The following is a 25,887-nucleotide window of genomic DNA, read 5'->3' as shown; positions in this document are numbered from 1 at the left end:
GTGATTCCTTAAAATGAAGCCATGTCTGCTTGTGGTCCCTAATTGCAAGCTCTGGTCTTTTTCCTTCTAAAATGATTTAATTTGGAGTATTTTAAATGTAGTATCTAACATTTCAAAAAAGACAGGCAAAAGTGATATATATTATTTTGAAATATTATTTTGTATGTAGATTTTGATATACCGTCTTATCCTTAAATCATTTTGTGACCCCCTTATCCAGGTTGATGTTGCATCACTGCCCTTTCCTGTTCGTTCTTTTTCTTGAGCTAATTCATGGTGTTATATAACACGTCATACCAATTTGAAAGTAGAGGAGGAGGGTTAAACAGTCACTTAACACAGTGAAGTTTTGAATTGGGACTCCACTAAATTCCACATGTCCTCACAGTCAGAAGGAGAAGGGTTTAAAGGTAAAGAACATAAAGAAAGGACACAAACCTGACCCCCACCTTCCTGCCTGTACACGCTCTGTCTCCTCTTTACTGAAAGTTTTGTTCAAGGGCACCTCAGCAGCCATGGGAGTGTCTTTCTTCCAGTTTCACATTGCCCCCTTGGTTTCCCAGCCAAAGTGCAGTTTGAATCAGCAGTGTTCTCATCATGAGCCTGCTTATCTCCACCTCTAGGCTGCAGCAAGGGATCAATGTCGGTGTGCTTTTGTGAAATGTTGATCCTCTAGGCTGGAGTGCAGCTCACAAACACTCACTTTCATGTGTTGTATTGGAGCTTGTAAACATCATTTCCTAAATGATTCAATAACCAAAATAAATTATTACCCTGAGAGAGAAGACATGTGAATAAAGTGGTTGATAACAAACTGTCTGTCAACATGATCCCAACTCTCATATTCTGCCATATTCTTGCACTCAATGTTTTAAGAAGTTCTTGTTTTGGATATTAGAGCATACATTCTTTAGCCTGTGTGGTTTAGTACTATTTTCTGTCCATCGCTGCAAGTGTTCATTCTGAACTTCCTGAAGGTCACTTAATTATCTTTCTAGCACGGGGACTCGCACCCTTCTTTTGGCGTATAGCCCTCAATTACAAAGTAATTTCTTTTCTCTGAACTCCTCTGGAAGTTAGGCTATAAATGAGCAGAAATTGTGAGCCAATGATGGCTTTCATCTTCATTTTCAACTTTTATTTATTCCTCTCGTAATGGAAAAAGGCCAGAGGCTGCACATGATATGGAATCATTATTTCACAGATAATTAATTCTTTACAAAGATTTTTACGATTAAGATTTGACCCCTGTAGGAACTGGGTAAAGATCAGGGCTAAGTGTGCTAGAGGACAAAATGTAGTTCTCCCCGTCAACGAGCTGTTGCAATGCTTGAAACATTATTTTACAAATATACTGTATCTATTTACATTCTGCAATAAACTGATTCCCAAGGACGCTGTGTTTACATCCCCTTTGTGACATGAAAACAATGTAAAAGATGAGAAGAAAGAGTGAAAGGAATTAAACGTTTGATCATTATTAATCTGACCTTGTTCCTTATTAGCTGATATCAACCTGGGTCTGATCCGCTACGTGCTGCATCAGGAGAACGTTCAGGAAACCATGGACAACTTCAAGTTCCTGGTCAAAGACAGCAAACCAAATGTGGTCAGCGACAACGTCTTTCACATCCAGTGGTCACTCGTCAGCTTTGAGCACAAAAGGTCCGTATCATGTGTGAGGCGTTTACCAAGACCAACATCCATTCCTTCACTGTTTGGAATTACTCAGAGAAAGTTATTGTTAGGTAAAACTTCCTGAAATGGCATTGCTTTATCAAGAAACTCATCGCATTGTTATCCAAAAGTCATACCAGTCAGTACCACCGCCCCATGTACAGAGGCTCAGTCCTCACCGCAGAGCCCGCGGGTTCGATTCCGACCTGTGGCCCTTTGCTGCCCTTTGTCATTCCCCCTCTCTCTCCCCTTTCATGTCTAAGCTGTCCTCTCAAATGAAGACCTAAAATGCCAAAAATAAATCAAAAAATAAAATAACCTCTCACTTCCTGTGATGGATCCACAGCTACAATGTGAGCGAGAAGGCCGGCACGGTGGCGGTGACGGTGAAGCGAGCAGGTAACCTCAACCAGTACGCCGTCGTGCTCTGCCGCACAGAACAGGGCAGCGCCACCTCCACCAGCAGCGTTGGATCCCGACCAGGCCAGCAGGACTATGTGGAATATGCTGGACAGGTAAGCGTGCGTCACCAATGACTACCTGTTTTTTATTTATTGTCATTGCTGTTTAGGAAATTTTAAAACAACAATATGTCAAAGCTTCAGCCTTCTTCTACAACTGGCTTTTGATTGAAGCTTTTTTGGATATAACATCGGTATATAAATTCAACAACTGACAGCAAAATAATGAAGTATCAATAACTTGGGAATTAAAGTTTTAAAGACTAATTTAAAGACTTTTAAGTTTATCCTTTTGTAATCTCTCCTGCTCATTCATTTGTCTGGAGAACAAAGAATTAAAGAATTAAACAGTTTGTGTTTTAAGTTTCTCACTTCGAACGTTTGGACAGTGGTTGTCAGCGTCTGAAGCGACGCATAAAGCGTCCTTCAGCGTGTTTGTAGAACGCACCGGGGAGAGCAGCAGCTACATGGGGTTTGAAGATGACGTAGCACTAAGAGCGACTACAGTAGCGAGTAGTATGAAAGGCCCAAAGTCCGCATAGGGAGGTTGGTTGGGGGGGTGGATGGGTCAAACAACACAGGACTTTCACCCAGGAGACCGAGGATTGCATCCCGTGTGTCATGTTTCCTAAACCCAACCGTCCCGTTCTTCTTTTCCTAAACCCAACCGTCTGTTCTTCTTTTCCTAAACCCAACTGTCTGTTCTTCTTTTCCTAAACCCAACTGTCTGTTGAGGGAATTACTGTAATTGTTGGGGCTTTGTTAATTATAGAATGTGGTCTAGACCTTCTCTATCTGTAAAGTGTCTCGAGATAACTCTGTTATGATTTGATACTATAAATAAAATTGAATTGAATTGAATTGTTCTTCTTTACCTAAATCCAACTTTCCGTTCTTCTTTTCCTAAACCCAACCGTCCCGTTCTTCCCGCGTGTCATGGAAACGTAAGCCCACCCGCAAACTTTTCCTTAACCTAACGGCGTCAAAAGTGACTTCAATAGTCCCGACCAAGCGCGTTTAGATATGACACTAAAGGAGACTTTTAACGCCAATTACAACGCCAAAGGCACCTGACCAAGCATCCGTATTTTACGCGATGGGTGTGAGAATCTGTTGACAACACCAGGGCTTCAATCTACAATTAACGTCAGCAGCATTTCACCTCTAGATGATACGTTTCTTTTATTGTGCCAGCTTGTTTTTTGTTTTTTTTACATGCACTGATCTTCAAAATAATACAAGTGTTTCCTATTCTCTGTCCTTCATTGTCTGCGTTCTTGGTACCATTAGATATTATATGTCCAATCATAACCCGATATACATATTGACCATTATCATGGTAATTAACAGGTACAGTTTGATGAGCGTGAGGACACCAAGGTGTGCACCATCGTCATCAACGACGACAAGGTGTTTGAGGGAACCGAGAGTTTCCACGTGGAGCTGAGCATGCCTGTGTATGCGCTGCTGGGGGGAAACACGCGCGCCATCGTCAACATCAACGACACCGAGGACGAGCCCACTCTGCAGTTTGATAAGAAGACATACCATGTCAACGAGAGCACCGGCTTCATCCACGCACCCATTGAGAGAAAAGGTAGAGAACACTCAGCAAACTACAACATCCCTGTTAACCTCTTTGACTATTAACCACTTCATTTCCCACTTTTTATTTAAATAAAAGCAAATATGTTCTGTATCTGCTTATTGCAGCACTTCTTTAAGGCCGTATGAGGCTTAAACTAAGTGATGTATTCACACCCGTATTCCCCATTTAAATATTTGAGGCACCATAATGAATGTACAGCCAGCATGAGTGGGAAGCAGATCAACTTTTAATGTCAGATGCCAAATGGTATTAAAGACAATATTCATGATAAATTAGTCAATCGGCAGAAAATGAATCGCCAAGAATAATTTATTTTATTAATTTATTTAAATTTTTTTTATTTATTACTTTTCAAGCAGAAACACTAAATATTATCAGGTTCCATTATGTTTTGGGGTTTTACCTGGACATTTTCAAGTAAGCATGTTAAAGATAAGACAAAAAAACACCAACCAAACTTTTATGGTTCCACATAAATCCAAGCAGACATGTCTATATTTGGGCATAGCCCCCAAATAAAACAAAGCACCAATACACCAAGCAGCAGTGATATGGAAGGCAACATATGACCAGCGGTGACCCTGTCTCTCTTGGCTCATTTTCCACTCAGGTGACACCTCCAGCACCGTGTCGGCTCTCTGCTACACCGTGGCCAAGTCGGCTCAGGGCAGCAGCCTCCACGCTCTGGAGTCCGGCTCCGACTACAAGAGCCGCGGTATGACCAACGACAACCGCGTCATCTTCGGCCCCGGCATCAGCATGTCCACCTGCGACGTCAAGCTCATCGACGACAGCGAGTACGAGCTGTCTGAGGAGTTTGAGGTGGTGCTGTCGGACGCCTCGGATAACGCACGCATCGGGGACGTGACGTCTGCCAAGGTCATCATCGACGGACCCAACGATGCATCGACGGTTTCTCTCGGGAACGCCACCTTTACTTTCAGTGAAGATGCTGGTATGAGCTGTTTCTGTTCACGGAGTAGTTGTATGTTTTATTTCTTGTTTCTGCATTTTTTGGTTTTTCTCTATCCCCAAGAGAAATTCTTTGAAGTTGCACATTTTTTTCAGATTAAAAGGGAAATGCGAAAATCTAATGATCTCGATGGGGACATTCAAAGAAGAGTTACAAATTGTCTTTGGAAAGGGAAATTTCATAATGGCTACATCTACGATCTGAGGGTGTAGCATTAACGTTTTGCAAGTAGTGCATTGTCTGTGGACCCCTGACCCTCTCACTACACATGAAACACAATGTCAGCACACTCCCTCAACATTTACACATCTCATTTGTAGGAACAAGATACCTTCTGTTTTTCAAATAAGTCTGTACATTTTAGCCTTTTTAATTTATTTAGGAACAGAGAACATGTTTTGAAGTGGAAAAACACAGGATGTATCCTTTTTAATGTAACGTTTCCTTTTTTTATTAATTAGCATGCTACTGCTGTCAAAGGTTCACTATGTCCAATTTACTTCACAATCACTTTTAGCAGCATTTTTACTTAAAGCTAGTGTTAGTTCTCAACATAACACTTTAAAGTTCCTCTCTTCACATCGACATGAATTGCATCCACCGCACAGCACTTATTTAAAAAAATAAAAAATACTTTTAAAGCCGGTTTGCCTGTTACTCCCGTTATTTCCTTACAAGCAATGTAGCATTTAAAAGACATTTTTTTAAACCGAGTCCGTCGCGGTGCTCGCTTAAAATAGAACGCTACATTACATAATTTTCAGCAAACTTCACGGAGAATAAGGAGGGCAAAACTTCATCACCAATCTGTTTTAACCGAATACTCTCGGGTCCAGCTTAGCTAAAAACACAAAAACCGTCAGCAGGTTAGCGTATTGTTCCCTACCGAGCCTACTGTTACAGACGTTAACTAACCACGGACAGTTGCGAAGCTGCAGAATGAATATAGGGGTAACACAATGGATATTTGGCTAACTATTTTTTGCATTAAAACCAACGATTTTTCTGGCCTGGTGGATGTTTACGTTATCCTGGTGGCCCGCCAGACCTGTACCTATAGCGGATATACTGCATCTATAGTTTGAAGATACAGAGATTCTGTTTACAAAGTATTCCCTTATTTTTTTAAACCTGCATTTCAATCTTATCTCCACACTCTAGGCACAATTGAAATACAAGTGCTGCGCCACGGCAGTGACCTGTCCTCTGTGACTTCTGTGTGGTGTGCTACCCGCCCTTCAGACCCCCCCTCAGCCAGCCCGGGGGTCGACTACATCCCCAGCTCCAAGAAGGTGGAGTTTAAACCTGGAAGAACTGAGGAGGTAAGGGCAGAGACTTCTCACCTAGAGCAAGGATGTAAAAATGCTGAATCAAAGGCAGCTGGATTATAAGGGATATAAAAAAGCCTCTTCATTAATTCTTAAAGATTAACATATTTACATGTCCAACCAGTCCATCAAAGGCAGAATGAGAAGCCTACCAGGATTTTTTTGCTTTATGACTATTTTTAATGAAATGCACTCTTCATTGGTGTTTTTTTATTATAACCCAGAAAATAACATATTGAACTAAAGAAGACAATGTGTCCTACCTCTTTACCTTTAAAACAGAAGACCTGGCCTAGGACACCTTTAGAAACCTTGCTAATACTCTGCTAATCTTTTTTTACAGACCTGCAGTTTGACCATCATGGACGACATCCAGAACCCGTCCATCGAAGGACCTGAGTCGTTTGTGGTGTTCCTCAGTTCTCCTCAAGGTGCTGTCCTCCAAGAGCCCTACGAAGCCAATGTCGTCATCACTGACACCTTCCAGGACAGTATGTACACCCAAGAATGTCACAGCATGCAACTATGCATTTCATTTCTTTTCATTTGAGGCTTCTTAATTCTCGCATACCTCACATGCATAATCAGCTTTCTCACAGCCATCATCCCCTCTCTCAGTTCCCAGCATGCAGTTTGAGAAGAGCGCCTACACTGTGAAGGAGAAAGACAGCGTCCTGCACATCCCCATCATCCGTACAGGAGACCTGTCCTTCAAGTCATCGGTGCGCTGTTTCACTCGGACCATGTCAGCGATGGTGATGGACGACTTCGAGGAGAGGAGGAACGCTGACGAGTCGCGCATCACTTTCCTCAAAGGAGAGAAGGTAGAATTTAGTCTAAAGTGTTCATCTAAAGTAGATAAAGTTTGTTTGTATGTTTTTTTGTCAGTTGCCTGCCCATTCAAATGTTTTGTGTGTGGTTTTTTTTTTTTTTTTCAGGTAAAAAACTGCACCGTTCACATCAACGATGACTCTGTTTTTGAGCCCGAAGAGGAGTTCCAGGTGCATCTTGGGACACCGCTGGGTGACCACTGGAGTGGTGCCATGGTGGGCGCTAGCGACATTGTCACCATCACCATCACCAATGATGAAGATGGTAAGCAGACACCTCATAAGTCACATACAGCAGGTAGCTTTCTGGTGAATAGATGTAGTCTATTCACTAGACAGCTGAACTTTTGTGGCACCTCTGTTTTGTTCCAGAGAGAACATTTGATTTGTCTTCTTTCTCTAGCTCATGAAAGTTATACATCATAGTCTCAGTGTATTTTATTAAGAAGTCAGAATATTGTTTTTGAAAAAAACATATTATAGTATAACAGATGTTATAGAGTATAACATCAACTAAACTCTTTAGATAGAAATATCAGATTAGCATGGTTTGCATTTGCTCAAATACTGACGATGGCATTAGGGCCATTGTAGGTTAAAAATAATAATTATAATAATAAATTAGGGAGCCAGGGGAGGGAGGTAAAATGTTAATTTAGTTCCTGATGCACAAAAGCACCTCATCCAAATCAGTTTGTTGTTTTCTTCTGAAAAGGCCCTATTCGAGCTTTAATATTTTTTTTTGTTTCATCTCCTCTCTTCCTGTATCTCTTTTAATTTGTCTAACTCTTTCACTTTTATCTTTTGAAGTTGTGTGCCCTTACTGGTGTGTGTGTTTGTCAGTGTGCATGGGTCTGTGTTGTGTGTCCCCATTTGTTTTGGACTGAACTGGGTTGGTTTGTGGGTGGGTAGGAGAATTGAAGGGAAGTGACACACTGTTTTCACTATGCTTTGTTCACCATGTACTGTGCTGTATGTCACATATTGTGAAAATTTAAATAAAAAGAGTTGAAAAAATAAATAAAAGGCCCAAGAGGTGTTGTAAATCGCATACTTATTCTTTTTACTTAAAGTATGTACTGTTGCATGCAGTATGCATACAATCGGGACATACTTCTCCATATCATTGCGCCTTGAACTTTGATCCTCTTGCTCATATATGCTGACCAAAGGATTGTGGGTCAGAATAGCCATAAAAGCATGCTGACTTGGCATACTGCAAAATCCGATCAGATGTAGTAGGGCATTCTAGTTTTGGCGTACTGCATGTTAAGATGCTATGTGAGGGGACATACTAAATCTTTTTCTGACATACTAAAGTGTAATGTAGTATGGGTATTGGAACGTAAGGGTGTGAGTATTTAATGTGCAAGTCATTATGGACCGTACAACCATTAGAGGGCAGCTCTTTGACCTTTCATCCTCTTCTGTTCCTCCAGCTCCCACCATTGAGTTTGAGCAGGTGTCCTATCAGGTCAGAGAGCCTCCTGGTCCTGATGGTATCGAGGTGCTTAACATCAAGGTGATCCGTGGCGGGGATCTCGACCGGACCTCCAAGATCCGCTGCAGCACCCGAGACGGATCGGCCCAGTCTGGAGTCGACTACAATCCCAATAGCCGAGTGCTAAAATTCACCCCTGGTCAGTGCTAAAAATTCACAGACATTGAAGAGATTTTTTTTTTTTTTTTTTTTTTTTTTTTTAAACCTCAATTCAAACTTTTCAAACTGAAATTAAATATGGCATTAATATCCCTTATTGCTTCCCTTTGTAGGGGTAGATCACATCCTATTCAAAGTGGAGATTCTGTCCAATGAAGACAGGGAGTGGCACGAGTCCTTCTCATTGGTCCTTGGCCCTGACGACCCAGTGGAGGCGGTGCTTGGGGAGATCACTACGGCAACAGTGACCATTCTGGACCAGGAGGCTTCAGGCAGCCTCATCCTCCCTGCCACACCTATTGTAAGAAATGTTGAACATTTCACTTGTTCAGTGGGCTTTAAATGACATAGTGACATAACTAATTATTCAAGTCGGTCTTTTTTGATACAAACACAGAACATAAGGAGCAGTGGGACAAATTAGTACAACAAGCTTGTGCTGAGAGCTTAAAATGTATTAGGCACTACAAAGCACTACTGACGCTGCATAGCAGAAACATCTCCACTCTCTGTAAAAGCCCTTCTCTCCTCTACTACATATTCAGTTACTCCAACAGGAAACATGGGCAACATTTTCCTTCAACAGTTTGTTCACAGGCTTTGGCATTTCTTATTCATTTAACCAGAACCACTTACAATGAGTACATCTATGTTCACATGCCATATTATGTGGTGGGGGATTTTACCCTAAATGTCTTTTACTACCTTAGCAGGAACCTCATTTCATGCAGTGTCATGCAGTCTCTACCCAACTCATTTGTTGTTCCTGCTTCCTCCTCAGGTGGTCTCTCTCGCCGACTATGATCACGTCCAGGAGGTGACCAAGGAGGGCAGCAAGAAGACACCTTCTCCAGGTTACCCTTTGGTGTGCGTCACCCCCTGTGACCCTCACTACCCCAAGTACTCTGTGATGAAGGAGCGCTGCGAGGAGGCCGGCATCAACCAGACCCAAGTTCACTTCTCCTGGGAAGTGGCGGCGCCCACCGACACCAGTGGTGCCCGGTCCCCCTTCGAGACAGTCACAGACACCACACCATATACCAGCGTCAACCATATGGTGAGCTGGGATTTTTGAAAAGGAATAGTTTAATGTAAAGTCATCAGTACAACATGACCAGTTTCAACAATATGATAAAGGCAGCAACTTCCCAGCTATTAGTAAATGTCTACCTAGAATCCCTGGGTAAGATGGCTCTATAAATGAAAAAAAATTCCTGGTAAAACCAATTGGAAGAAAAAAAACAGAATAGTCGCTTTTGTGCCGTCTCTCGTGTCTCATCCTTTCTGCTGTCTCTCTCAGGTCCTGGACAGTATTTATTTCAGCCGTCGCTTCCACGTTCGCTGCGTCGCTCAGGCCAGGGATAAGGCGGGACACCTTGGAACACCGCTGAGGAGCAACATCGCCACCATCGGCACAGATGGCTCCATCTGCCACACGCCTGTTACCACGGGAACCGCCAGGGGCTTCCAGGCTCAGTCCTTCATCGCCACGCTCAAATACTTGGACGTCAAGCACAAGGAGCACCCCAACCGGTGAGCAAACCAGTGCCTTTTTTAAATTGTACGAAAGTCTCGAGCAAAGCGTTATGTATTGTTTGTTAATGTCTCTCTGTGTGTCCCTGTGTGTTCAGGATACATATCTCAGTGCAGATCCCCCATCAGGACGGCATGCTCCCCCTGGTGTCCACCATGCCGCTGCACAACCTTCACTTCCTGCTGTCAGAGTCCATCTATAGGCAGCAGCACGTCTGCTCCAACCTCGTTACCCTCAAAGACCTGCAGGGTCTCTCCGGTCAGTCACTCAAACACACACGGACCTCCTGTGACCATCCTTTTAAAATCAGAGCTGAAACAGCAGACATGTTGTTTCTGTAGTTACATGCAATGTAATATACCATGTGCAATGAATTAAAGGAACACGCCGACTTATTGGGAATTTAGCTTACTCACCGTAACCCCCAGAGTTAGACAAGTCGATACATACCCTTCTCATCTCCATGTGTGCTGTAAGGCTGTCTGACGGCTCCAGCGGCATCAGGCCAGCACAGAACATGCAGGTGAATGGTTCCAGCAATCCTACTGCTCCGAATAAGTGACAAAATAACGCCAACATGTTCCTATTTACATGTTGTGATTTATAGAGTCACAGCGTGTACAAAAAACAACGTAACATGAGACACAGCCGTCTTCTAATTGTAAACAAACCGGGAACTATATTCTAAGGCGGAAGAATATAGTACTTGGGCGGAGTGATATGCTCGCAGCAAGCCTGTCTGAGAATATAGTTCCCGGTTTGTTTACTGTTAGAAGATGGCTGTGTCTCATGTTACGTTGTTTTTTTACACGCCAGACTATACAAAATCACAACATGTAAATAGAAACATGTTGGCGTTATTTTGTCACTTTTGTCACAATTCGGAGCAGTAGGCTAGTTGGAACCAGTCACCTGCAGGATCTGTGCTAGGCTAAGCTAATGCTGGAGCCGTCAGACAGCGTTACAGTACGCACGGAGATGAGAAGGATATGTATCGACTTGTCTTACTCTGGGGGTTACGGTGAATAAGCTAAATTCCCAATAAGTTGGCGTGTTCCTTTAAGAGTTGTGCTTAAACTTTTACCAGGTCTTTGGTGAAATCAGAAACTATCGTTTTCAGTGACCGTGGCGCAAAGATTTCTTGGATCTGTTTCGGCTAAGACAAACTTTGACGGCATTCTTCCACAGAGACGGGTTTCCTGGACGACGTGTCCTATGACAGCATCTCTCTGGGGCCAGGATACGACCGCCCCTACCAGTTCAACCCCAACGTCCGGGAGGCCAAGAGCATCCAGCTCTACAAGCACCTCAACCTCAAGAGCTGCATCTGGACCTTTGATGCCTACTACGACATGACGGAGCTCATTGACGTCTGCGGGGGCTCCGTCACCGCCGATTTCCAGGTACCTGAGAACAGTCAAGGGCCAGTTGTTTCTGCTACCACCATATACGAGTCGCAGAGCTTTAAATTGGTCAAAGTTATCAATTAGAAATACAAAACTATGTAGCAGACACCTCGACTGAGTAGCTTTTGATATTTGTCTTAAGATGAATATCTAAATCACCACCAAAATGTTAATTGAACTCTACTCAAGGTCCACTACTCTACTTTTTCTGGGGGGGTTTTGACCATATCTTCATCATCAGAAGTTTGATTAGTTGTCATGGAACTGTAGATGTTCAAACTTTACATTATTCTGACCACTTTTATGACTTCATGTCCATGTTTGCTTAAAACTTTTAAGCAGACTTTGACAGTCGATTCTTTTCCTTGGAAACAACATGCAACATACAGTGCTGTAAAAAGCTCTAGAACAAGCGAGTACTGTAAATGGACCTTAAATGGAGATAGTTTTGTCAACTGGTGTTTACAAGGTCAAGAATGAACTGGCAGGTTTCATCAGTTCTTATCACGTATCCGTTTTTATTCATACATAATTCAGTTTCTTATGCTGATATATAAACTAAGTGTATTATGTCCTTGGTGAAGACAATTTGAATATCGAATGACCATCGATGATAGTGCAGGTCAGATCTAAATAAGATATTCTGTAGAAAATACTCATTGACAATAGTTGCTCACACCCAAATGTGACCCCCTGATGGGTGCCAGTCTGCAGGTAGAGAACCAACATTAACTCTTCTGCTTCTGTGCGCCCAGATAGCTCAGTTGGTAGAGCGCATATAGAGAGGTGTAGTCCTCAAAGCAGTGGTGCAGGGTTTGACTCCGGCCTCGGCCCTTTGCTGCATGTCATTCCCCCTCTCTCTCCCCTTTCATGTCTTCATCTGTCCTGTCAAATAAAGGCCTAAAATGCCCAAAAAATAATTTTCAAAACAAAAAAAACTTTTGTTCTTCCAGGTTCGGGACTCTGCTCAGTCCTTCCTGACGGTGCAGGTTCCTCTCTACGTGTCCTACATCTACGTGACGGCACCGAGAGGCTGGGCCTCTCTGGAGCACCACACCGAGATGGAGTTCTCCTTCTTCTACGACACCGTGCTCTGGAGGACAGGTCAGGACCAAAATAAACTGAGTTTATCTCTTTATGAGCAAATCATAATGCAAAGTTATTACAAGTCTCCCTTTATGCATTTCTTCTGGATCTACATGCACCTTTTTCAGTTTACCCAAATTTGTGTATTACATAACTAAGTCTCTAGAGTGAATATGAAACATTTATTACAGATTTTGAAAGCTACTTAAGACAACATATCTTAATTTGTATAGGTAGTTAACGTGAAAACAGCAGAAGAGGTTCAGCACACATAAATATGAAGTTGGATTTCTACATTTATACTTGACATTGTGACTAGACATGTATCTGCGTAGTTGTTTATGTATATTGTGGTTTTGCTCATTTTGAGTAGGGACCCCTGTAGTTATATTGGATATGAGACAGGTGAGGAGATACAAGATGACAACAGTTAACATGTTTTTATACTTTCATTTAATGTTAATTTAGATGTGCATTTGGTCCATGTTTGCAAAACATCTGATGATGATCTGATGATCAGGATCCTATTGTGTTTAGTTTAGTTTAGCTTATTTAACAGGCACCATGCACAACAAACATTGAGCCAGAGTTAGCTATATAGCTAATTTGCATCTGTGGTCCCTGGGTTGTTTTATTTACCTGATCAGCGTCACACTTTTGCTTTATTCTTGATCTGACTTCTGACTTCCTCGGGTGGTGTTTTCTGAGTGCAGGTATCCAGACTGACAGCGTCCTCTCAGCCAGACTGCAGATCATCAGGATCTACATCAGAGAAGACGGCCGGCTGGTGATTGAATTCAAAACCCACGCCAAATTTAGAGGTCAGTGCCTCTTATTATACCACACGTATACTTTGTTGACTTGGTGGCCTAAGGGATGAAGAGAGACAGCAGAGTCTTTTCGTGTGAAGCAAAGGATGTTCTCAGCCAGTCCACTTCAGAGCAAAGAAGCGCACTTCTCCATCTCACTTTTCTTCCTGGTTTCCTTTCCTCCAGGTCAGTTTGTCCCTGAACACCACACTCTGCCGGGCCACAAGTCCCACCTGATGGCTCCCGACCACCTCGGAGGCATCGAGTTCGACATTCAGCTGCTGTGGAGCGCTCAGACCTTTGACTCACCGTACCAGCTGTGGAGGGCCACCAGCTCCTACAGCAGGTCATTCAGTTCATCCACAGTCATAATCAGAGGGAGCGACAGGAGACATACTGATATAATCCTACTGACTAGTTCAGCTGGAGGGGAATATTGGAGTTTTTCCTGCTAAGCTGCTTCAAGGTTTAGAAAAACTTGCAGATTGTTACAATTGGTTGAATCGAGTAAAAGATTTTCAAAATGCAATGTCATCCAGCGAATGGTTGCAGTAGCCATACACATTTTAAATTACATGAGAAGATGTTAGTTGGAGGCTGATGTTATGATTGCTGCAGGGAGCTTCAGAATGCTCCTTGAAAATCCTCGAGTGATATGATTAACCTCTGAAGGTTTTTATCTGCTCTCGAGATCAACCCTTCAATTCTTCAGTGTACCTCACTGTGCCTTGGTTATAATCCTTTTGTGTTGTCTTACTGGGAATCCTTCAACAGGAAGGACTATTCTGGAGAGTACACCGTCTTCTTGGTCCCCTGCACCGTCCAGCCCACTCAGCCCTGGATCGACCCCGGTGACAAACCTCTGTCCTGCACGGCTCACGCTCCAGAGAAGTACGTCCCTGCTGAAGTCCAACTTGAGTCCAAACAGTTTTGAGTTTGATAATGATACATTTTAAAGAGCCTGGTGGTGGTGATGCATTGTTTAGTCCCGTTTCGTTTTTATTTATTTATCTGGAACAATCAACATACCTTTAAAAAGAAAAAAGGGGCGCCCGGATAGCTCAGTTGGTAGTGCGGGCGCCCATATATAGAGGTTTACTCCTCGACGCAGCGGGCCCGGGTTCGACTCCGACATGCGGCCCTTTGCTGTCATTCCCCCCTCTCTCCCCCCTTTCATTTGTTCAGCTGTCCTGTCGATAAAGGCCTAAAAATGCCCAAAAAATAATCTTTAAAAGAAAAATGAAAAAAAACTCAATCATATACCAATCAATCCGATTCCATCAAAGAAAAAAGGATGACTTTGATTGTGGGAACAGGACAACAAAACTGCACCGTCTTGTTGTTCTCGCCAACAGGTTTCTGGTGCCGATCGCCTTCCAGCAGACCAACCGGCCTGTTCCGGTGGTTTACTCCCTCAACACGGAGTTCCAGCTGTGTAACAACGATAAGGTGTTCATGATGGACCCCGCCACCGCTGACGTCTCTATGGCTGAGATGGACTACAAAGGAGCATTCTCAATGGGTACACAACTAACCTTCTTAAAGCAGCCTTTTAGAAAAGTTGACTAAAGATTATGAGGAAATTCCCCACTGACCTTTCTTATCATTTTCACAATACACTGTCCTGTTATTTCAGTTTTTCCTACTCCAAACTTTTACCTAATAAATATAAATAATAGAGGTGGTGATTCATTTGACAAAAGATCCATCAAATATTCTGGACATGAATCATATTTTTCCAATCATATACAGACAAATGATATGCATTATAAGAAATGAATGTGTTTTGTGTATATTTAATCCTCTATCTTATTTACGTTTGTGAGGCCTTTGGGTGTTGCTTCGTTGGGCTGGGATCTGCATTTATTTATATAAATAAATATTATGTTATGAGTTACTAAGAAGTTCTGTAACAAGATACTGTTGTAAATCTTAACTTCATTCAAGTCGCAGAACAAGAGGGTTTGAGTTTTTATGCAAACGTACAAACAGAAGACAACCTGTCCCTCTGCTGCCCCTGCAGGTCAGACTCTGTATGGCAGGGTGTTGTGGAACCCTGAGCAGAACCTGAACGCAGCCTACAAACTGCAGCTGGAGAAGGTTTACCTCTGCACCGGCAGGGACGGATACGTTCCCTTCTTTGACCCCACAGGCACGCTGTACAACGAGGGGCCGCAGTACGGCTGCATCCAGCCCAACAAGCACCTCAAACATCGCTTCCTGCTGCTGGTACAAATAATGTTGTGTTCTGTTTACTCTGGTCTGTGGTGAATGTTTATTCATAATGCATCTGCCAACCTGAGGGTAAATATCATTACCAAGATCATTATTAAATAATAAATACATACATATTGAGGATTCCGAATGAACAACTCTGTTGTTCTGATAAAGAAAATATTTTACATAACAGCCGGAGGTTTTTATGAACAATAAAATGCTGGGGAAAAAAAGGAGGATATAACTAAATTACTTTGATTATAATGGTTGCCATGTTAATCTTAACAGAATCACTGCTTCAATCACTGATTAATTAAATCTGGTCAGTTCCACTATCCCGTCCTTTTTACGTGTTTACCAGCTGTTACTGAAAATTGGTACTTCCTGCTGTTGTTTCATAATAAAAGACTTCAAGGGAAAGGATTGAACTACTGTAGGCATTTTAATGTGAAACTGATACAATAGATGTTGACAAGGAAACAGCATAAACATTAAAATAATATGATAAATGGGAGAAAATTCTAAATTAGATGTCCTACACAAATATGATCAAATATACTTCTATATACTTTGAAACAGGGAAATAAGAAACAAATGTCTGTCTAATATAAAAGCCTCATTTTTTTTTTTTTTTTTTTTTTTTAGTTGAGGTAAAGGCCTCTGTCCATGGTTGGAGAATCCATGGCGCTCCCTGTCCTTTAGGCAAATTGTTGCTGGGAGAAAAAGCAGGCTTAGGGAGCAAAGATGCAACCATAACATTTTCATAAAATGGACACTGAACTTTAAATTTACATAAAAAAAAAAAAAAAGAAGCAGTAACTTTAGAGTGTACCTGTTAAGAAAAGTGCTGTAAATTATTGTTTATGGTTAGATAACATTAACTTAATTTACCCTTTTTTGTCAGTCTAGCTCTTTAACCAAAGAGAAAGAGCACTTTAGATTTTCTTTGGATTTATTTGCTTTAGATGACTTATGATAACCTTATTCTTCCTGTAGGCTAACATCCCGCCTTTTTACCTCTCACACCAGTCTGACCAGTCCCACCTCTTTAAACATTCTCATTTCGAAAGCATTCAAAGCCTGTCGGTTATTTACACTACTGACGGTCTTCACCATGTAAATGATCTTTCTGATGCTGGTTGTCGTTGTTAACAAACCATCATTATGTGCAGCAGAAATGCTGCTTTAATGCCTTTGCCCTGCATCTACACTATACTATGCTGCAGACAATTATTTCTTGAATGTCACTATGTAGAGCCGTTGTTTGAATTTCAAAATGATTTGTAACGTCCAGCAGATGGAAACAAGAATAAGGAAGCCAAGTTTAATTTAAAGTGCTCTAAATGTTTTCCCTCTTCATGTTTCCTCTACAGGACCGTAAACAGCCAGACGTATGTGATCATTTTTTCCACGACGTTCCCTTCGAGGCTCACTTTGCCTCAGACATCCCAGAGCTGCAGACAGTGGCAGCCATGCCGGGCGTCGACGGCTTTACAATGAAGGTCGATGCTCTCTACAAGGTGTGTGGAGCCTGCTGTACTACAACAGCGTTGTGTTGACATATTCCGTCCTCTTCAGCATTTGAGCGATTTGATGGACGTAGCTTTAAATATTTAATAATACATTTATTTATAAAGCGCTTTCAAGTCAAAGTGCTGTACAGAACATAGAAAATGCAGTTTAAAAACAGTTCCAATGACTAAAATATAACACACACTCTCAGAAAAACATTAGATTAAAAATTAGGTCTCATACACAACAGTAAACAGATGGGTCTTTAGCTTTGCTTTAAAAACCTCAACAGAACAAGCCTGCCTGATGTTCAGAGGTAAGCTGTTCCACAATGTTGGTGCGCGGAAGGAAAAGGCCCGTTCCCCAATTGTCTTCTTTTTAACCCTTGGGACACTCAGAAGACCCGTCCCCCTGAGAACGCAGGGCTCGAGCAGGCACATAGGGTTTCACTAGGTCATTGAGATACAACGGTGCGCTGCCATTTAATATTTTATAAATTAGCAGCAACACCTTAAAGTCTGCTCTGGCATGAACAGGGAGCCAATGGAGAGAAACTAACACTGGTGTAATATGTTCATATCTGGAGGCCCCAGTCAGAACACGAGCCGCAGCATTCTGAACCAACTGCAGACTCCGCAGACTTTTCTTTGGCAGACCCGACAGAAGCACATTACAATAATCTAGCCTGGATGACACAAAGGCATGAATGAGGACCTCAGCGTCCTTAAACGACAGTATTGATCTTATCTTTGAGATGTTTCTGAGATGGAAAAAAGCAACTCTGGTCACCTCCTTAATATGTAAACCAAAAGAAAGTGTCTGATCAAAGAGCACACCAAGATTCTTAACTTGGTGTCTACGATTGATTACACAATCATCGAGAGACAAAGTAAAGTGATCATAAAGATGACCTAGTTTTGCTGGTCCAATAACCATCATTTCGGTCTTGGCAGAATTAAGCAACAAAAAATTTGTTGATAACCACCTCTTAACAGCTGCAAGACAGGCCTCAAGTTTAGCTGTGTTAGACTCGCTTCCTACATCTAGTGGCATATACAGCTGCATGTCGTCAGCATAACAATGAAAAGCAATCCCAAAAGAACGGAAAATCTGACCCAATGGGGATAGGTAAAGTGAAAAAAGCAATGGACCCAGTACAGAGCCTTGGGGAACCCCGTGGTTAACGGCACAGGACTCCGAAAATATGTTGTCATATAAAACACATTGAAATCTTTCTGACAGGTAGGATCTTAACCACTCTAGAACTTGTCCTGAGATACCAAAGAATTTCTCAAGTCTATCCAGTAATATACAGTGGTCAACCGTGTCGAAAGCAGCGCTAAGATCTAACAGCAAGAAAACGCTTGTTGACCCCGAATCTATAGACAGTAGCAAGTCATTCACCACTTTTGTAAGTGCTGTTTCTGTGGAATGATTTACCCGGAAAGCCGATTGAAATGGCTCAAATAGCTTATTTAGTGACAAATAATTTAAGAGCTGATTTGAGACCACTTTCTCAAACACTTTTGACAGAAAAGCCAAATTTGAGACAGGTCTATAGTTGGTCATGGAGTCTACATCCAAACTAGGCTTCTTTAGTAGGGGTTTAACCACAGCAGTTTTGAAGCAAGCTGGAAAGACTCCAGTGAGGAGGGAAGAGTTTAAGATCATTGAAACATAAGGTCCTAATGTAGGCCATAGCTCTTTGACAACCCAAGAAGGCAGAGGGTCAAGTGAGCAGGTTGTACACCGTGCTACCGTTACAACCTTACTCAAAGAAGCCAAGGAAATTGGTTCAAATTGAGAAAAGCCTTGTCCTGTGCAGATAGACAAATCAAAAACACACTCTGCATTGTCACTGTAAGACTGGGGTATTTTGGCTCTAATGTCCTCTACCCTTTCATTAAAATACAATAAGAAATCATGTGCAGATAGGTCAGTACCACTAACTGCATGAACACGCTGTGAGAGTCGAGAAACAGTGTCAAATAACAGTCTGGGATTATGCCTATTATTTAAAATCAAATTAGAATAGTAGGCTGCTTTTGCAGCTGACATCCTAGATTGGTAGTTGGTCAGACTGTCTTTCCATGCATGATAAAACACTTCAAGCCTTGAGTGACGCCACTGACGCTCAATTTTTCTGCAGCTCTTTCTAAGCATTTGTAAATCATCATTTAACCAAGGGGTATGGTTCTTTATAAGACACCTCCGGGTCTTTACTGGAGCCACAGAGTCAAGAAGGCCCCAAGAACACTGTTAAAATTAGATGTAAGGAGGTCAACTGAAAGAGCCTGATTAAATACTGGATCGACCACATCCGGCAAACCCATAGCTAGATCATGTAAAGCTCTTGTGCTGATATGACGAGATGACCTTATTGTCCTTGTTTCTTTCCCAAGGATGAGTGAATTTGAATTAAAATTTCAAATGAAATTATTGAGTGATCTAAAACAGGTAACACAGAAATTTCATTTACAGATACAGACAACCCATAACCTAACACTAGATCAAGTGTATGTACGTGCTGATGTGTTGATCCAGTCACAAATTGTGTGAGATTAAAAGACTCAATAATATTTAAAAAGTCTTTAACCAGAGGCTTGTCAATACAACAAATGTGAATGTTAAAATCACCAACAATCAAAATCCTTTCATATTGCAGAAAAAAGCTGGATAAAAAGTCTGCAAATTCAGAAATAAATTTATCATGATATTTGGGTGGACGATAGATAACAGCAACCAAAACAAGAGAGGGATTATTCAAGGTGAAAAGCTGCAGTTCAAAACTAGTGAAGACAGGGAGGTTTAGCAACTGTTTGCATTTAAAACGGTCCTTAAAAAGTGAGGCCACCCCACCTCCTCTGCCTGTCAGTCGAGGAGAACTGAAGAAACTGGAATCAGGAGGACAGAGTTCCACCAGGGGCGCTAATTCACCGACATGCAACCACGCCTCTGTTAAAAACATTACATCCAATTCATGGGAGTCATAAAAGTCTCGGAGGATAAACGCCTTATTGGACAGTGACCGAGCGTTAAGGAGAGCCATTTGGACTTTCCCTACCTCAACACCCGATGAAGTTTTACAATCCAGGTAACGCAAGTTATCCAGACAAGCACCTCCCTTCCACGCATCCTTTGTGACCAGCAGGGCTGCAACAGCTGATCGAGCTCAGGAGACACCGGGTAAACAGGAAGAATCCACCGCTGTCGGCACGCAAAATCCAATTTACATCTGACATACACAGCATGATCCCTGTTCGTCATCCTCTCTACGGTTTTAATCTTCACATGTATGCCCGAAAGTGTACCGCTGCGGCACGCCCGTGTCTCCTGCGGGTCCTTTTTCGGGTAGGAAAACTGGCTTACGGGCGAAACAGTTCCTCCGGTACTGAAGCCAGAAACGGAGGAAGCCTCGATTTCTGTTGTTGACCATACTCATGAGGAATCCTCCGAACAAAGTTACATATGTCATAAAGTGCCTGGCGCTCGTACACCAACAGCGATTGGGTATTTACAACAAGCAAAGACGCCACTATAAACACAATAAACAACTGAGAGAGAAAAGACACAGGGACAGAGAGATGGCGTGCCATGACACCCGGCGCCATCTTCAAGCTCTGTGAATTTAATTTCACAGACTGATACATACCTGATTTCAGTTTCATTGAGTAGAAATGTTACGTTCCTCTGTTCAGTTCATTTCTATCACTTATTCCCCACAAGCTTAAGTGAAGTTCTACCAATCAGAGACATCACTGTTACCATGTTACCATTTAGATTTTCCGGTTCACTACTTTTCTTTTTGATTCAGTCACTGCTCTTATCAGGGCCATTTCCAGCTGCAGCAGGCCACTATTTTCAGAGAAAAGCTCTAAACTCCACTGTACTGCCCAATGTAGTGAACATAGTGGAGCATTTATCAGCTAAAGAGACAGATATTTCCCTTTTAGGAGTTGGTGGAGACCAAAAACAGAGCTATAAGAGAGAGACTGAGTTAGAGAATATTAGAGTTACGTTCATCTGACATGACTCCTGCTGGATGTGTAAATAAGTTACTGTTTGCTAACAAGTTCACCACATGATTAAATGATGATGTTGGATTTACAACTTGTGTCCTCTGCCCCCAAGTGGCCAAAAATCTGTTCATGCAGGTTCAAGGTTACCTTTTTGAAGTAACAATCTCAAAGATCTCCGTTTCGTTCTCTTTGGTGGCACCTATGGCAATAAGCAGTAATTGCATCAATGAGTTTTTAGATCTCACTTCCCAGACACCCAGTTAGTAATACAGCAGATGCAAGGGCTTTCATCAGTGGGCCAAAACCTCAATCACCACTGTGTTACCCCATTTAGCGACAGTGATTTAACACACATTTATTTAAATGAAAATATTCAGGATTATTACTTTAAAGGTCCAGTGTGTAACGTGTTTAGTTGTTCATTATCAAAATCTGTGTTGCCCGTTCACAAACTTGTTCATGAATATTTACCACCACCATCAATTCCAAGTATTCCTTTTGGCTTGAAATTTTATATTTGCATTCGCATGAACTGGGGTAGACGCTCCATATTCATGCGCCATCTTGAAATACATTAGCCTGTAAGGGACATCCAGGACATACTGCTCTGCCTTTCGCGTTTTCGCTGTCACATGATAAACTCACAGGTGCTGCTAATGCTGCTAATGGGTATCGTAGCTTCCCGGCCCCGGCAAGTTTGAAGAAGGAAACATGGAGGACCACACATATTCAAAATCCAAATTTCAGGAACAGGAGTCTTCTTCTTCGCCCAGAAAAAGAAAAAGGATATTAAAAAGAGCAAGAGATTGTCTTTTTGAAGCGTGAAGGCTACCGTAGCTGTAATACCTACTTTGAACTGCGTGGTTCGAGAGAGTTGATTGTGATATATGATCTCAACGCTAGATGGGAGAAATTTCTACATATTGGACCTTTAAGGAAAAGGGATTTTCTCAGTTAAATGGGGTAACATATTAAGAATGTAATGTTTACATTTAATTAATTTAAATTTAATTAATTTAAATGTAGAATAACAGGATATATTGTCATTTTCTGCATGGCCTTTAGAGAAAATGAATGGGAATCCATTAGTTGGGATCCAATTTAATGAATCAGAATCTGAAATAAAGGCTGGCTGCTTCAATAGCTAACGCCTTCCTTCTCTCTCTCCGTTGATTGACAGGTAGAGGCGGGGCACCAGTGGTACCTGCAGGTCATTTATGTAATCAGCCCGGAGTCCCGCGCCAGCCCCAGGATTCAGCGCTCGCTGACATATCAGCTGAGTCGTCCGAAACGTGACCTGGTGGATCGCAGCGGGCGCCTGACGCTGGACGAGTCGCTGATCTACGACAACGAGGGCGACCAGGTGAAGAACGGCACCAACATGAAGTCGCTCCGCCTGGAGGCCGGGCCCTCGGCCAGCTTCAACGCCCACGTGGGCAGCTCGGTGGGCGGGGGCGTGGCCGCCGTCACCCTTCTGGTCCTGGTCCTGCTGGCCGCCTGCTTCCTGTACCGCCGCTGCCGCCGCTCGGCCACGAAGAAGAGCAAGAAGGCCCAGAAAGTGTACGAGGAGTATCCGCTCAACACCAAGGTGGAGGTGTGCATGGACAAGTGTGTGGAGAAGAACTTCAGCACCAAACACTGCACGGTGAGAAACATCAACATCCTGAACCGCAACCAGGACGCCAGCGGCAAAGCCAAGGTAAAACAGGTCAACCTGGAAGTCAAGCTCCACAACAACCTCAACGACGGCACCGAGGTCTGAAACACTGACGAGGAAGAGGAGAGGACGAGGAGGAAGTAAAATATGAATAAGGTATTTTCTAAAAGAAAGTTTGTACTTAAGGAACGAAGATGTTTGTTAATGTATTTTTATACCACTTTGAAAAAGGGACGAGTTTGACGTGCAGACAGGTATGCAGCATTTGACTCATTTTGCAACTGGGCTACCTCAGGAATCCACAAACCACTCTCAGCTGCGTGAAACAGCCAAAACATCTGCACCCGATCATCCTATACTACTGTATATGATGTTGTTAATCTCATCACTGTTTTACTTGACATTTACATCCTATTTTTTTAGCACCAAAATGGTGACTGGTAGCTCAGACACTGGCGATTGTTTTTTCGACAGAAACACTTCTCTGCTGTATTGAGTCATTTCACTGCTTCTAAATGTCACTACTGTGGAGCGGTAGCCAGAGTGGAAGTCCTCCTTTTCTGTGTTGATCATGCACTGTTTCTGCAGATATATTAGCTCTTAAAACAAAAACGGAACAAAGGGACTTCTACATCGGTTGCGGCTGCTTCTGACCTATGTGAAAGTATTAAGCACATAGAGTGTGCTGCTATCGCCCCCAAGCCGAATGAGTGCAGAGTGTAAATAATAACAAAAATGAATGATACCTTTTCAAGTGCAATTATGCCATTACTTTTTTGTTAATCCTTCCCTCATGAGCAGGAAGGTTTGTTTGCTTTTAAACGCGTGTTTCAAGCCTTACTTAGAGACGTTTGTACTGTCACGTTGAACAAACATAATTCTTGTTTTAACAGAAATTCTTATATATATTTTTTTGTCCGTGCTGTACTCTGATAGCTGCCAATATTAAGTGCCATGCAGTATTTTTCCTCATGAATTTCAAAGCGAATCATCCAAAGTGTTTTTTCTTTTTCCAAGAATGACAAAGAAAGTGGAGAGTTCCATGCGATTGTAATAAATCAGACACCGCCGGTTGATAAAAGGTTTGATCCCGTCCACATGACTGAGTGCTTTCGCCTTACTACTGTCCTAATGAAAATAATCACTTTTTAAAAAGATGTATTTTATAAGAGATGTATGTCTATCTGCCTTCGTTCCGCCCAAGACATAAAATCCCTTTTTTTTTTTCTCATTTATGTATTAATATGTTACCCTCTTATGATGATTATGATTATGTTACGCTGCGCTACTGATATACCCATGATGTTAAAGTTTATGTTTTTAAGTGTATGACACTGGTTGGAGAGCACTGAAAAAAAAAAAGAAAAAATGTTTTCACATGTGAGATGTTGACATGTCTTTGTCTCCATTCGTCTCTCTGATCCCACCTCCTGTCTTCTTTCAACTGTGTGCCTATCAAAACAACACGGGAACAGGACATTATGGGAAATAACAATATATTTTTGGTGCTATCATTTTGTGGAAAATAACTATGATACTATCTACGTGATGCCTGTATTTGGTGCCTTTTTTAGTAATAAAAAAGTAATTTGAAACCCACGATCGTCCTGTATTAAATGTTTATTCAGGATTTTAGATTCAATCACTTCATTTTTGGAGAAAAAGTACAAATGAAAAATGAAATCTGACACCTGTGAAGATGAAAATAGACTGATTTGTGTACACGTAAATGTCAAATGTGAGCATTTGTGCATTTGCTGATGCCACTCAACAAAATGGGTTGTGTATCTTTTAACCAACATCAGTCCTCATCCTCACTTTCAGATATTCATTCATTTTCAGAATTTAACCCTTGCCGGTTTGTTTACATAATGTTACTGTTCTAGAGTTCTGCCTTTACATTTATGTTTTTTTTTATTAAAAAAAAACATAAAAATTGAAAAGGCAGAACTCTAGATTGACAGCCCAGTATAATAGAATGCATGATTGTATGCTGTTAATGGCTGTAGGATCAAACATTGTTTGTATTTTAACAGTATCAGTTTATTATTGGTCTTATTATAGGAGCTGAGGTTGAACTTACAAAATTTGGGGAAAAAAACTAACCCTTGCCAAAACATATGCCATATCCATTAACACAGCCAAAATGATCGAACAATTAAAATGCCCAAATGTCCCAAGTGATGCACAAGGCCTAACAAAAAATAAAGTCACTTACATATTATTTCAAATAAAGAATGATGTAAAATCTCATTATATTCGGAAGCAGGCCCATCTAAATATAGATATTGGAAATGTCTGAGCCGTCCCTGAAGGTAGCACCAGGCAGGTGCAGAGTTGGGAGTAAGTCACACATGGGCAAGTCCAGGTCATTTTTTGTGACAATCGAGCAAGTCAAGTCATAGCTTTGGTCAAGCAAGTCACAAGTCAAGTCATACAAAAGTTTCCATTTTTAAACAAGCTAAAGACAGTGGTTATGAACTGCTGGAGTTTTATTTGCATTTTTTCCTACTCAATGTTCAAAAGACATTGCGTCCAAGCCACATACATCTAAACAGTTTAAATTTATACAGATAAAAAAGTACAGCCTAAAACTGATATTAGGCCAACAATCAATCAACATACATATTTGTTCAGTATGCCTCAAACATGGCATCAAATCATGAAATTCATTCAAACATTTCAAGTATAATGGTTTTTAAGTCAAATAATATTCTTCAAACATGTCTCACTTTTATGGGACAGAAACACATTCTTTAACCTTTCCTTCTCTTAAAGAAGAAAAAAAAAACATTCTTTTTTGAAGAGAAGCTGAATCCCACCACCTTTGCGTAATTTGGAGAGATTGACTGAGTGTATTTATCACATGGAATGAATAGTATATATTTGTCAGTGTATTTGTGAGTGAATGTGTGCATGTTTGAGAGAGAGAGAGTGAGTGAAAAGTTATTAATATTGGTGAGTGAATGTGTACATGTGCGTGAGCGTGCAGTGTGTTGTGTGCCTAGCTTTATTCAGATACTTACATCTGCATGTGTGTGTGTGAGAGAGCGAGAGAGCGAGCAGTTTGTGTTGTGTATGTATGTGTGTGCCTAGTTTTATTCGCTCT

The 25,887-nt window shown here is 41.7% G+C and overlaps 1 protein-coding gene across 2 annotated transcripts in view; it reads left to right on the top strand.

Moving 5' to 3' along the window:
- fras1 (Fraser extracellular matrix complex subunit 1) overlaps positions 1 to 24,377 on the top strand; it is a 259,913-nt gene extending 235,536 nt beyond the window's left edge. The window contains exons 52-73 of one of the 2 annotated variants that reach the window (XM_028577114.1): positions 1,506 to 1,665; positions 2,024 to 2,192; positions 3,489 to 3,735; positions 4,358 to 4,702; positions 5,882 to 6,042; positions 6,392 to 6,539; positions 6,667 to 6,872; positions 6,987 to 7,143; positions 8,318 to 8,518; positions 8,652 to 8,839; positions 9,320 to 9,595; positions 9,839 to 10,071; positions 10,170 to 10,330; positions 11,261 to 11,475; positions 12,432 to 12,582; positions 13,278 to 13,385; positions 13,560 to 13,719; positions 14,148 to 14,264; positions 14,729 to 14,895; positions 15,397 to 15,602; positions 16,964 to 17,110; positions 22,302 to 24,377. In XM_028577114.1, the coding sequence (XP_028432915.1) occupies positions 1,506 to 1,665; positions 2,024 to 2,192; positions 3,489 to 3,735; positions 4,358 to 4,702; positions 5,882 to 6,042; positions 6,392 to 6,539; positions 6,667 to 6,872; positions 6,987 to 7,143; positions 8,318 to 8,518; positions 8,652 to 8,839; positions 9,320 to 9,595; positions 9,839 to 10,071; positions 10,170 to 10,330; positions 11,261 to 11,475; positions 12,432 to 12,582; positions 13,278 to 13,385; positions 13,560 to 13,719; positions 14,148 to 14,264; positions 14,729 to 14,895; positions 15,397 to 15,602; positions 16,964 to 17,110; positions 22,302 to 22,883 (4,505 nt within the window). In that variant the 3' untranslated portion in view covers positions 22,884 to 24,377. The remainder of the gene's footprint in view (positions 1 to 1,505; positions 1,666 to 2,023; positions 2,193 to 3,488; positions 3,736 to 4,357; positions 4,703 to 5,881; positions 6,043 to 6,391; positions 6,540 to 6,666; positions 6,873 to 6,986; positions 7,144 to 8,317; positions 8,519 to 8,651; positions 8,840 to 9,319; positions 9,596 to 9,838; positions 10,072 to 10,169; positions 10,331 to 11,260; positions 11,476 to 12,431; positions 12,583 to 13,277; positions 13,386 to 13,559; positions 13,720 to 14,147; positions 14,265 to 14,728; positions 14,896 to 15,396; positions 15,603 to 16,963; positions 17,111 to 22,301) is intronic. The other variant, XM_028577115.1, reaches the window with a different exon arrangement.
- The last annotated feature ends 1,510 nt before the right edge of the window (positions 24,378 to 25,887 follow it).

The sequence above is a fragment of the Perca flavescens genome, chromosome 5 (genome assembly GCF_004354835.1).
Source record: "Perca flavescens isolate YP-PL-M2 chromosome 5, PFLA_1.0, whole genome shotgun sequence".
Lineage (NCBI taxonomy): Eukaryota > Metazoa > Chordata > Actinopteri > Perciformes > Percidae > Perca > Perca flavescens.
This window is presented reverse-complemented; position numbering and strand designations above follow the sequence as displayed.